Source organism: Zingiber officinale, chromosome 9A (genome assembly GCF_018446385.1).
Source record: "Zingiber officinale cultivar Zhangliang chromosome 9A, Zo_v1.1, whole genome shotgun sequence".
Lineage (NCBI taxonomy): Eukaryota > Viridiplantae > Streptophyta > Magnoliopsida > Zingiberales > Zingiberaceae > Zingiber > Zingiber officinale.
In genome coordinates, this window is record NC_056002.1 from 82,708,534 (window position 1) to 82,721,725 (window position 13,192).

The window sequence follows — 13,192 nt, forward strand, 5'->3', positions numbered from 1 at the left end:
ATTTTCATGATATGTTGTGTGCTCAAAGTCATGATATGCTATGTGCTTAACTTCATGATATGCTGTGTGCTCAAATTCATGATGTACTATGTGCCTAAACTCATGATATGCTATGTGCTCAAATTCATGATATGCTATATGCTGTGTGCTTAAACTCATGATAGGTTGTATGCTTAATTATGCATGTGTTCATGATATGCTGTGTGCTCAAAATCATGATATGTTGTGTGCTCAAATATACATGCGTTAAGCTATGCCTAAAAGAGTTGCTTCCCTATAAGTGGGATCAAGAGCACTCTTCATGATATGAATATGACATGAGTAATATGGACTATGTAGATATGACATGCTATTTTACTTTTAATGCTTGTACCAAGGGTGGACTCCATAAGCGGCCCGGGGTCGATGGACTAAGAAACGGGCCTCGTTAGGGATGGGCTCCTAAGTGCCCCTAGGTCGATGGACTAAGAAACGGGCCTCGTTAGGGATGGGCTCCTAAGTGCCCCTTGGTCGATGGACTAAGAAATGGGCCTAGTATATGTATGCCTTGTAGGGTTCAAGACTTGCTACCTTGAACCTACTAGGATGCGCGCATTTATGTACGTGGTACAAGCCGGGATCCCCTCTTATGTTGAGATTATGTTTAAGTATCTATGCTATACATTTAAAAAAAAAAAAAAAGGGGCATAATGCATATGTTCCATGATGTATGTTTAAGAGTTCACCATGCATATACCTTAGGAATAAACCATGATAATTATGATGATCATGTTATGATATGCCATGCTACCTTGTGTTTATGCCATGATATCTATGACGATGCTTATGACATGTATGATGATCATGTATGTTATGCCATGATATCTTATGCTAGGATGTATGTTTTATGATTGATGACATGCTATACGGTTTTTGTGAGTAGGAAAGGAACTTACTGAGCCATGAGTGCTCACAGCTTACTTTCTTGTACCACAGATAAGGGCAAAGGATGGATGAACTAGGAGAGCAGCAGGAGGGGCTAGCAGGATGTGTGTGGTAGTGACTGGCTAAAGAAGAAAAAAAAAAAGAGACCTGCTTTTGTTTAATGGAAATTATGCCTAGTTTATATAGGACTCTATGACATTTTATCATGTTTACTCTATATGTCTTGAAATAATGTTAAGTATGACATGTGGACTCTATGTTTCAAAAATTTACAAGTAAGACTTCCGCTGTAATAAGTTATTAAGTTGTTAAGTAATGTAAGTAACCCCCCGTCGCCTTAGCAGGAGGGGCAGGGCGTTACAAGTACCTCTTAGGAGAGTTTAGGAGACACTTATCAGAAGTCGGGATTAAATCCCAACTGACTGCACCTGGTACACCCCAACAGAATGGTGTGGCAGAAAGAAAGTATAAGACTCTTATGGAAATAATTAGATCGATGATGAATTATTCAGAATTACCAAATTCGTTTTGAGGATATACTCTAGAAACGCAAGTGAACATAGTACCTTCTAAATCAGAACCCTCTACTCCCATATAATTGTAGAATGGGCGTAAGCCTAGTTCAAAGCATATTCGGATTTAGAGTAGTCCAACACATGTGCTGAAGGGAGACACTGATAAGTTAGAATTAAGAACAAGAGTTCACTTGTTTATGGGTTATCCTAGAGAAATGAAAGGAGGTTTATAGTCCTAAAAATCAGAAGGTCATTGTTAGCACCAATGCTCGATATTTAGAAAAGGACTATGTAATGAACCACATGCCCATAAGTAAATTTGTTCTTAAAGAAATAATAAAGGACACGTCTAATCTAGTACCAATAGTACAAGATGAGATACCACAAGAAATTGCAACACGTGTCACAAATAATGCACAATTACAGACAGTGTCTCATCGTAGTGGGAGGGTTGTTAGACAACCTGAAAGATTCATGTTTTGGGAGAGTCTTTGGACTTCATCCCTGGTGAACATGAATCTAATCCCTAGACATATGACGAAGCACTCCAAGATAAAGATGCAGCATCTTGGCAAAGAGCAATGAATACTGAAATAGAATCTACGTATTCTAATAAAGTCTGGGAGCTTGTAGAACCACCAAATGGTGTAAAATCCATTGGGTGTAAATAGGTCTACAATAGGAAATGAGAGATACACGGGAAGGTGGAAACTTTCAAAGCAAGGCTTGTTGAAAAAGGAAACTTTTTCACCAGTAGTCATGCTTAAGTCTATCCGGATTCTTTTATCTATTGCTGCTCATATGGATTATGAGATTTGGCAAATGGATATCAAAGACAGCTTTCCTTAATGGAAGTCTTAAAGAAAGCATCAATATGAAGCAACCAGAGGGGTTCATTGCGAAGGGCAAAGAGCATCTAGTATGTAAGCTTAATTCACTACAAGAATTTTTGCATTCAACAACACCCAATAGACAACGCTTTTTAATAAAAACATTGTCGTTCTTTGTTTTACAACGCTTTTAGTGAAAAGCGTTGTCTATGGTATTTACTTTTTACTAAAGACAACGGTTTTTAATGAAGTGTTGTCTTTAGTGTTGTTGTTTATGGTCAAAGACAACATTTTTTTAAAAAATGTTTTTTAAAGTGTTGTGTATGTTTCCCCTAAACTCACTTAAAATAAATTCGCAGCCCTCGCTTTGCTAAACTCTAAACCCTCAACGCGCGCGCGCCTTCTCCTCACCACTCCTCTCCACGAGTTCTCCTCTCCCCGCGTGCCTTCTCCTCTCCTTCTCCTCTCCACGAGTGCCTTCTCCTCTCCACGAGCGCCTTCTCCTCTCCACTCCTCTCCACGAGCGCCTTCTCCTCTCCACGAGCGCCTTCTCTTCTCCTTGCCGCGTGATCTCCTCTGAACCCTAATCTCGACCCAAACTCCTCACGCAAAACTCCTCACGCCGGCCCAACTCCTCCAAGTCGAGATCCCTAATCTCGCATTTCCCCATCTCCTCAATCAAAGTCAGCTTACCCTTCCTAATCTTCTCACGGCTCCTCAACTCCTCTGAACCCTTCGATCTTAGTTCCTTCCTCGCAGAGCAGATTCGAGAGTAGGAGGAACGGAAGAAAGAAAGGTAAAATTTCTTCCATCCCTCTAGAATAAGATTTTGTTTATTTTTGATTATTTTCCGAACTAGCCATTTTGCCGGATTCATACTGCATCAATTTTCCCCCTCCCCTGATTCCTATGATTTGTTTCTCCATTGACTGATGCTTTAATTTCTAATTCAGTACCCACCTCTGCATGGGATATATATATATATATATATATATATATATATATATATATATATATATATATATATATATATATAAAACTAGAGTGTCATTGAGCTTTCAGTAAGATCGCAGATTGTAACGTTGTTGGTCTGTATTCAGAAAGTTATATGCATTAACTTTTCTGTCCGTGATATTCTTCAGGTTTGCTAACAGTATGCGAAGTGCTTGCTTATCAGAGCATGTGTTGATCTTTTTTAGCAGAGCATTTTTATGTTTACCTGGTAAAAAGGTGAAGCAGCATCACATGAATGAAGGCACAGTCCTAGACTTGATTTTGAAACCTGTGCATGACACTTCACTGGTTTTGCAGTTATATATATGTAGCTGGAGCAAGAGGGGGAATTAGTTCAAGCCATTTTTTTCCCCCTGGAAGGAGAGCCCGGGTGATGCATTAAAGCAGATCAAAAGTTCGTCCGAGTTAATTTTATTACTCTTACTCACTTGCAAAAGGTCCACTGAAAACTTTAGCTTAGATGCCAGATACAAGCTGAACGGTGAGTGTTTTTGTTACTTTCTGAGAATTGTCTGTATCTTATCTCGAAAGCAGGGGCTGCTGAACACTACTTTCTACCACCATTTCCAAAGAACATTAAGCATCGTGGCCTTGATGATTCAAGCTGCAAATCAATTTTTAAGTTTAATTATGAAGATCTCATCGTAATCGGCTTCTTTGGATCTTAATATTCTCGTTCAGCCCATCAAGTGTACACATCCTATGTTTCAATTTGTACACATTATGATTTCATTGACTCATGCCCATCAAGTGTTTGATTAAATGTCTCTTCCATTATATAGATTTTAGTTGATACATTTTCTTTAGTTTAATTCCATGTAATGCTTGTTAGTTTAGTGATTTATGTTCCTATGATGTTTGTTCTTTATTTGAAACTTAGTTTACTTATAAAAGTACATCATATAGGACCATCCAGAATTGAATTAGTGGAGATTTTTCTAAATATTTGTATCAAGGGTCTACACTCTAGTACCATAAGAGCTAATGGACTACTTGATACCGGTAAAATAATTATGGATTTTGTTTCCATAGTTAATATGCGGTTAAATATACTTAGTGATGTTAAATGCAGCATTTTTTTTATCAATTAATATTGAGAGTGAAATTTTAACACGGATTTCTCTGATTGCTATTGCAAATGCATAACATCCATTTTTAACTTATAAAATTTTAAAGGAAATTTGTTTGATTATACATAATTGAATGAAAGTCCTATGCTTCTTTGGTAGTATGTATTGAAGTTGGTTAGCTGTATGATATTAGAGAAAAGGCATTTTTAATCCACGATATAATTCTATGATTATTTATACCTCTGGCCTGTTCATCAAGTCCTTGAGAATCTCAGGTGTTCTGATATCACTAGCAATTAATACATAAATATTTTCATTAATTAGAATATCTTTTAAGGTAGATGCAGATTAGATGAGCCGATTTAATCGATATCGGTTGATAAGTAATGGTTCTATTTTTTTAGGATGAAATCCGATGGGATTAGATATTGGTAGCCTAGCCAGGTGAAGATCTGATGATTGTTGAATCAAATTTTTGTAGCAAATTAAAATTGCAATTAAGGTTAATTAATCTATATCAATGCAATTTTGGTTGCTGCATTGGAATCAATGCAATTTTGGCCCTTCATACATTGGATCGTAATCGGTATAATCCTATGTATTTGCCTAGTTAATTTCCATTGGAATCTTAGTGTCATTGAACCTTACAAGGATGCTATTTACCTGTTGGATTCCCTAAGTTGCCGCATTCGCGATGATGATTCAAAATACGTAATGGAAATGTGAGTTCAGATTTCTTTTAGTAAATATTTATTATAATAAAAATCTTATTTAACAAATATTCTTAACGTATGAAGGGCCTTAAAATTGTTTAATTCAACCAAGGAAGGAAAGGTAGGAAAAATGTTAAGTGGGAAGTAGTTAAGGTATGTGTACTTTTGTTTAACATATATTGTAATGTGTATAATTTTCATTAACAATTTGACTCTAATTACTATATATAGGCTCCTCAATCTCCTCTCCTGCGAAACAATGTGGTTTTTTTGTGATGCGATTTATGAGAGAAATTATTGAAGAAGTTGAGACTATTGAGAGAGATTCGCTGCAATCAATAGTAACATTATTTAGCTTATCTCAAATTATTTGACATAAACTATTTAAAATTGCAAAGTGATCAGTGTTGATTATTTTTTCCATTAACATAAATTGTGTATGCTCACAGTTCACAAAAATAGGGTACTCTCGTGAACAAATTGATGAGGTTCGGTCCGAGTTGGCGGAGTGCATACAAGATCATATTTATGAATAGGTATGGAATGATAGTTGCCATAATTCTATTTAGATTTAAGTTCATGGAATGGTGGTTTTTTTTGGTAATGGAATCATAGTTAATGCCAATTTTTTTGATGCAGTGCATAGTTACCAGATCGACCTTGAGCAGTTGACCCCAAAGAAAAGTTGTCACTGAAGTTTAAAAACTTGTGAAAATTTTTAGTGAATGATGATGTTTTGGAAAAATTGTCACTTAGGTGAAAGGATGTTTTCTGGATTAATATGCAAGTACAAAGCACTGTATTATATGTTATTCTGTAAAGTTCTGTCAGTGTAAATTATCTAGTTTCTTTATCTAGCTTTTGTTCCACTATTGGGTTTGTTTTTCTAATAATTACTCGTGCAGCAAAATATTGAGCAAGAAGCTGTAGATCTTATAATCAGGTAAAGTAGAAAAAGTTAACTACTTCATTATGCTTTCATCTTAGTATTTGTATATTTGATTTGTCTTCTTTGAACCAGCTTCAAGTCAAAAAGCCAGATCCTCTAGATAGCTGTTAAAAATAAGGTATTATTTGGTTTGTCAGTGATCTTAATATTTGGTAATATTTGGTCTTTGATGCTCACGACAGAGTTCCAATGCTGCATGATTACCTTGTTCAAGCAGATTGCTCGCTGCCTCAGTAGCTCGCATTTTCAGGTTTGTTTCATCATTGATATTCCTTCTTTTTAGTGTTCTATATTAAAAGGAAATACTAACTGTCGATGAGATTGTTATCCTCTTGCTTGAACATGAACCAAAGTATATAAATTTGACCTTTTGATCTGAAAGTATAAAAAAAAGTTAATTGGATACTAGTTTTTTATTTTTTTTTTGCAGTTGCATTTGTTGTATTTTCATATGTTTCTCAGTGAACTTCTAAACAATTCTTTTTTCATTAATTTATTAAGGCTTATTATAAGTTTCAGTTTGATGGTGCAAATTGTTTTCTTTTGTAATCCATCTGTTTCTTCTTTGGTTTAGGAAAGTTGAAGTGAATCCCTTGATAGTTGTTTCATAGGTTTGTTCCATTATTTTCCAGTACGTACTGGAATCACTATCAATAGCCCTCAAGGACTGTTTACAACCTTGCAATCAAATTAATTGGACTTATAATCTAATGTATGGTCATCTGGAGCATGAATATTGGAGGATTCATGAATGACTCTTCGGATGATGAATGTATGTCATTTAATATTGGTTCATGTATTTATTTAGATACATCTTGAGTATTCCTATAAATAACCTATGTATTTAACAATTCAAAGATGAAGAAAATCAGAAGTAGTTGAACACTAACACTTGGACGCCAACATTTTTGAGTTGGCGCCTAGATTTGACCATCTAACAGACACGGCTAAAGGATCAACTTCTATGAACACCCTTAATAACTTATACAGATATTTGTGAACAATTAGGTTGGTGGCTATCATTTATCCTCCCTTTTTGTTGTTTTTTCCATGTACCCAATGCAGTTTTCATTTCAAAGGTTCCAAGCTGATGAACAAGGATGGGTGGACACAATCAAGTCAGTGCGATTTGGAGGAGCTGTCAGGATTAGTACCATGGATTGGCTTGGGCAATCTCAATATTTGCGTCAAACTGTCTTCTGGCCTTCCCTATCATCTGCAGTATCTGAGGTATACTATGCACATTTACCGTGAATTTTCCTTATTGAGCTTGGGCTAGTGACGGTTACGAATGTATTTTATTTCAAGAACCGTATAAGCAAGTGTTCGTGCATCTAGTTTTATAACAATGCACTTCGTATCTTTGATCTAAAAAGCTTCTGAAACAAGTCATCTTCTCCAAGCATGCCCTGGTCAACATGCTAGTCACCTACTGGAGTCATTTCCTCGATGGCACGGATGAATACCTGAAATCCATCCTCTACTCCACCATTCTTTGCCACTCCTCAAGCCGAAACAACTGCAAAGGTAGAGTCAACATCAAGTATTACATTGTGCCTGGCTACAAGAAGACCGGGGCCGCAAAATCCAATAAAGACAGGTCAAACATCAATATATAAACACACTTACGGTATGAAGTGCATAATAAGTGTAGAATACAGATTACAGAACTCTTTGCATAGCACATAAACTAGCATCATTATAGGGGATCCCTTAGAAAAATATTAATGGTAGGAACTTGTTTCATGATGTTCTTAATATTTATTTTTGCTACCAATGTTTGGATTTCTTAACCAGTTCCTTAGTTAACTTTCTCTATTATTGAAACAAAGTTGAGTTATGGAATTCTTACATGAAATAAAAAATATCAAACTTGGCAGTATGTAATGAAGTTATGCTCAATAAAAGAATTAGTTTATATTGGTTTGGTAAATCATGTTAAAATTTTTAAAGAAGTCATCCCTTAATGCAGTTACTTGTGATTTTTCTTGTTGATAGATGTAATTTATATTTTTAGCCCATTGTACATCCAGTCAAAATGTCTCAAAATCTCAAAATCGTTCAATCATATCATTTTGCTACATTTTAGACAAAATAATAATGTGTGATGTCATTCTCTATCTCTCCCTCTCTGGCTTTGGAATGTTTATGATTTAGCTAATAAACCGTTAGACTATGGTTTTTCCCTGATGCTCACAGATTGCAACAGCATGTGCTCTCACAGCCTTTAAGTTGCGTCATCCAATAAAGATGTACCTTGATCGTAGCACGGATATGGTAATGGTAGGAGGAAGGCATCCAATGAAAATAACCTATTCTGTGGGTTTTAAATCCGATGGAAAGATTACGGCCTTGTACTTGAATTTGTTGGTAAATGCAGGCATATCAGAGGATTATAGTCCACTTATTTCACATGCCATTATAACTTGTCTAAAAAAATACAACTGGGGTGCTCTCGCTTTTGATATTAAACTATGCAAGATGAATCTTACAAGTAAATCATCGATGCGAGCACCAGGGCAGGTACAGGGATCTTACATTGCTGAAGCTATTATTGAGCGTGTAGCATCTTTCCTGTCCTTGGATGTCGATGTTGTGAGAAAAAGAAATTTGCATACATATGAAAGCCTGAAGTTTTTTTATGGAAGTAGCAGTGGAGAAGCTCCGGAATATACTTTACCTGCTATAGTTGATGAGTTGTTTACATCTGCAAGCTACTTCAATCGTCTTGAAATGGTATTGCATTTCAATAGTTGCAACAAATGGAAAAAACGAGGGATTTCTTGGGTACCAATTGTATATGAAGTGGAACCAATGCCAACACCAGGGAAAGTATCCATTCTAAATGATGGTTCAATTGTTGTTGAAGTCGGAGGAATTGAAATAGGCCAGGGACTGTGGACAAAGGTGAAGCAAATGGCTGCATTCGGTCTTGAACAGCTATGGGATGAAGAGAAAAAATATCTTTTGGATAGGGTTAGAATCATTCAAGCAGATACTCTGAGTTTGGTTCAGGGAGGTTTAACTGCTGGAAGCACCAAATCTGAAGCAAGCTGCGAAGCAGTTCGTCTAGCATGCTCTATTCTAGTCAGCAGATTAAAGCCTCTTAAGCAAAGTTTGGAAGAGCAAATGGGATCAATTTCATGGGACACCCTTATTACCCAGGTGTGTAATTACGTCATTAATCAAATGTACTACTGTTTATTTATTGGCAAGAAGCTAAGCTTATTTCTGTAGTCTGTATGTGTTAGCTAGCTTATGCAAGTGAAGGACAGGATAGCTTATATGCATTCACTTTTAGGGATTTCCTGGGCTTTTTTATATTTTGGAAATCAAAGCAGTTACTTCCTTTCATCCATTATGAACTAGTTACCTTACAATATACAGGCAAATTTGCAATATGTGAACTTATCAGCGAGTACATTTTGGGTTGCTGACGATACTTCATCATATCTAAATTATGGGGCTGCTATAAGCGAGGTAACCTCCTTTGTAGATCATTCATATGATTGGCTTGTAATCACATTGCTAGTCTGTTTTCTTGATTTTGAAAATTGTGTGCATTCTAGGTAGAAATTGATGTTCTCACTGGAGCTACTACGATATTGAGAGCAGACCTTACATATGACTGCGGACAGAGCTTGAGTCCTGCCGTGGATCTAGGACAGGTTTTTTTTTTTTCATCTGTCCTATTGATTTTATAATCCTAAATCACAATCAGCCGTATGTTCATATACTTATATCTGAGTGTTTCTGCAGGTTGAAGGGTCTTTTGTTCAAGGAATTGGATTTTTTGTCCTATTGATTTTGTTCAATATATAAAGAAAACTTGTCAGTTACGATATAAACACACTTACGGTATGAATTACATGTATATATAACATTGACATATTATTTAGTACGAGATTTACATGTATGAAAGTTTTCATACAAAATTTCTTGATTGCCTACAACCCCAGGTGTGCTGATGACAAGTTGAAGAAGATGGCTCTAAGAGTGATAGCTGAAAGCCTTTCAGAAGAAGAGATTGCTGGACTTAAAGAAGCAATTCCATGCGATGGACACCAACAACAGCGGTTAGTCAATGATGAGGTTTTGTAAAACTTGTGTGTTTGAAAAATTATTGTCATGAAGTTAAGGATAACTTGTATGATACAAATTTAATTTGTGGATCAATATGTATACATTTTGTTTGTATAATATAAAGTTTTATTTATTTGTTAAATAGTCTTATTATAAAAATGATTGTGGTTGTGGATATTCAATTATATGTAAATTTTGAGTATTTTTATAATTTTTGCTATTTTAAGAAAACACTATTTTTATAAATTTTAAAAGACAACGTTTTTAAGTAATAAAAGACAACGCTTAAAAAACAATGTCTTTGAGACCAACCACAACGCTTTTAAAGCGTTGTCTTTGATATGTGCATTTTTACAACAGCATCTTTAACAACGCTTTTTAAGAACGAATAGACAACGCTTAAAAAGTGTTGTCTTTGTGACCAACCACAACGCTTTTAAAGCGTTGTCTTTGATATGTGCATTTTTACAACAGCATCTATAACAACGCTTTTTAAGAACGAAAAGACAACGCTTAAAAAGCGTTGTCTTTGTGACCAACCACAACGCTTTTAAAGCGTTGTCTTTGATATGACTTTCTACAACACCATCTACAACATCACTTTTTAAGTATATACGACAACGCCAAAAAAGCGTTGTTGTTTAGCTTTTTTCTTGTAGTGATTGGTCTATTTATGGACTGAAGCAAAGCTTCAAGGTCTTGAAACATCCGGTTTAATAAAGTAATCCAGACCTATGGATTTATTCAGTGTCTGGATGAGTCTTGTGTATACAAGAAGTGTGATGGAAATATGGTGGTATTTCTTGTACTATACGTATATAGATAACATATTTGGTAGTTGGAAACAATATCAAAGTGTTGTCGGAAGTAAGGGTATGGTTGTCCAAACAATTCGATATGAAGGACTTGGGAGAATGCACATATTCTTGGGATCAATGTAATAAAGGGATCACAAGAAAAGAATATTATGATTATCCCAAGCTTCATATATCGATACGATCCTAGCTCGTTTTAGCATGCAAGGCTCCAAGAAAGAATTTCTACCTTTTAGACATGGAGTAACTTTATCTAAAGAGATGTCTTCAAAGACATCAAAGGAGATAGAGGACATGAAGGCAGTTCCTTATGCTTCGGCTATCAGAAGCCTAATGTATGCTATGCACGAGACTGGATATCTGCTTTGCCTTGGGCATGGTTAGCAGATATCAAAAGTAACCCTGGACAAGGACATTGGACTGCTGTTAAGTATATATTAAAGTACCTGAGAAAGACTAGAGATTATATGCTGGTTTATCAAGCAGATAAATTGCTCCCTGAAGGTTACACGGATTTTGACTTCCAATCAGATAGGAACAATAGTAAGTTGACCTCAGGGTTTTGTGTTTACTTTAGGAAGTGAAGTCATTACAATGGAAGAGTGTTAAGCATAGATGCTTTTCGGATTCCACCATAGAAGCTGAATGGCTCAAAAACTTCATGATGGACTTAGACATTGATCCTGACTAAGAATCTTGACAAAATGGAAAGCTGGGGATAGAACTTACTGTTGATGAAGAAGAACACTTGAGAACTCTCGATCCGAGAAAACCAAAGCAGATCTAGAAGAATAAGGTCACCGAACACCCTCCTTATATGAAGACCTAAGGACGAAAGGAGGGATCCACTGAAAAACACCAAGATCTGGGGCTTCCCCGACTTCCTGCACACAAGAGACCAACCAACACTATTGTCAGTGACCTAAGACCGGGGTGGGAATCCCTGGCTAGGCCCTCCGATGCTCAAGTCAGTGATCTCTCTTAGTATGGAAGGAAGAAAAAAGATAAACAGTGATAAAAATTAGGGTTTGTAATGGATAGTTATGAGTGTGGTGAGCGTAAGCATACCTGGCCAACGCAGATGATTCCCCTTTTTATACCACTTCATATAACCTTCGTAGTCATGAAGTGGACCCCGGTTTGTTAGAGTTTGTTATGAGATGATGTAAGCCATGTACTTGCAGAAAATAACTTTTAAGGAATCTTTTTTGTACCCCAGATGTACCTTCTTTGTCGCCTAGTGCCTGTAGAAGAGTCTAGAAACATTCTTCCCGCCAAATTAGCAAACATGTTATACAATCACATACTACAGATATCTTCATTAAGCTATTTATGAATATTCTTGAAATATTTGTTCTCGCCCTATCTTATAAGCTATATGGAGATATATTTATTGTCCATACCTGCTTACAGACGCCCGATCTTATACTATGATTTGTATCAGACGAAAATGAACCTAAGTTATGTCTGGGCGAATTACTACTATTGTTCAACATAAGTCCTAATCATCCGATAATATACTATAGATCTTGTAAGGCCTTGTATCTTTTCACACCCAGGCGATCATATAAGCCCGCCCAATGCTAATATACATCCAGATGTACTAATTCAAACTATCTTGGTTTATATATCTTAAATGTGTAAACCCGGTTGATACTTCACCCATCTTTCTTAAGGTCTTATACTGACCGATATTGACCTATTTTCCTTAAGCATATTTTCCCGGCCGATATTGACCTATTTTCCCTAAGCATATTATCCCGACCGATATTGGCCTATTTTTCTTAAGCATATTATCTCGTCCGATATTGACCTATTTTCCTTAAGCATATTTTCCCGACCGATATTGGCCTATTTTCCTTAAGCATATTATCCCGGCCGATATTGGCCTATTTTCCTTAAGCATATTATCTCGTCTGATATTGACCTATTTTCCTTAAGTATATTATCCCGACCGACATTGACTTATTTTCCTTAAGCATATTATCCCGACCAATATTGGCCTATTTTCCTTAAGCATATTATCACGACCAACATTGACCTATTCTTCTTAAGCATGTTACCTCGGTCGATATTCATGTTTGCTTAATTCTGCTATCTCCTTTCCCCTTTTCACCGGGGAACTACTAAACCTAACCCATATCAGACATGATTTCTGGTTTGCTAAAAATTATTACAGTTTATTATAATAATAGTGGTGCAGTAGAAAACTCGAAGAAACCATAAGTCCATAAGGCAAGTAAACACAATAGAGCGCAAGTACCACCCAATACGAGATA

At 36.1% G+C, this 13,192-nt stretch overlaps 1 protein-coding gene across 1 annotated transcript in view; it reads left to right on the forward strand.

The window, feature by feature from the left end:
* Positions 1 to 9,837, forward strand: part of LOC122019299 (indole-3-acetaldehyde oxidase-like) — a 58,807-nt gene extending 48,970 nt beyond the window's left edge. Inside the window, exons 3-6 of the mRNA XM_042576781.1 lie at positions 8,215 to 9,180; positions 9,403 to 9,495; positions 9,585 to 9,683; positions 9,775 to 9,837. Of these exons, the coding sequence (XP_042432715.1) occupies positions 8,215 to 9,180; positions 9,403 to 9,495; positions 9,585 to 9,683; positions 9,775 to 9,837 (1,221 nt within the window). The remainder of the gene's footprint in view (positions 1 to 8,214; positions 9,181 to 9,402; positions 9,496 to 9,584; positions 9,684 to 9,774) is intronic.
* Positions 9,838 to 13,192: the final 3,355 nt, after the last annotated feature.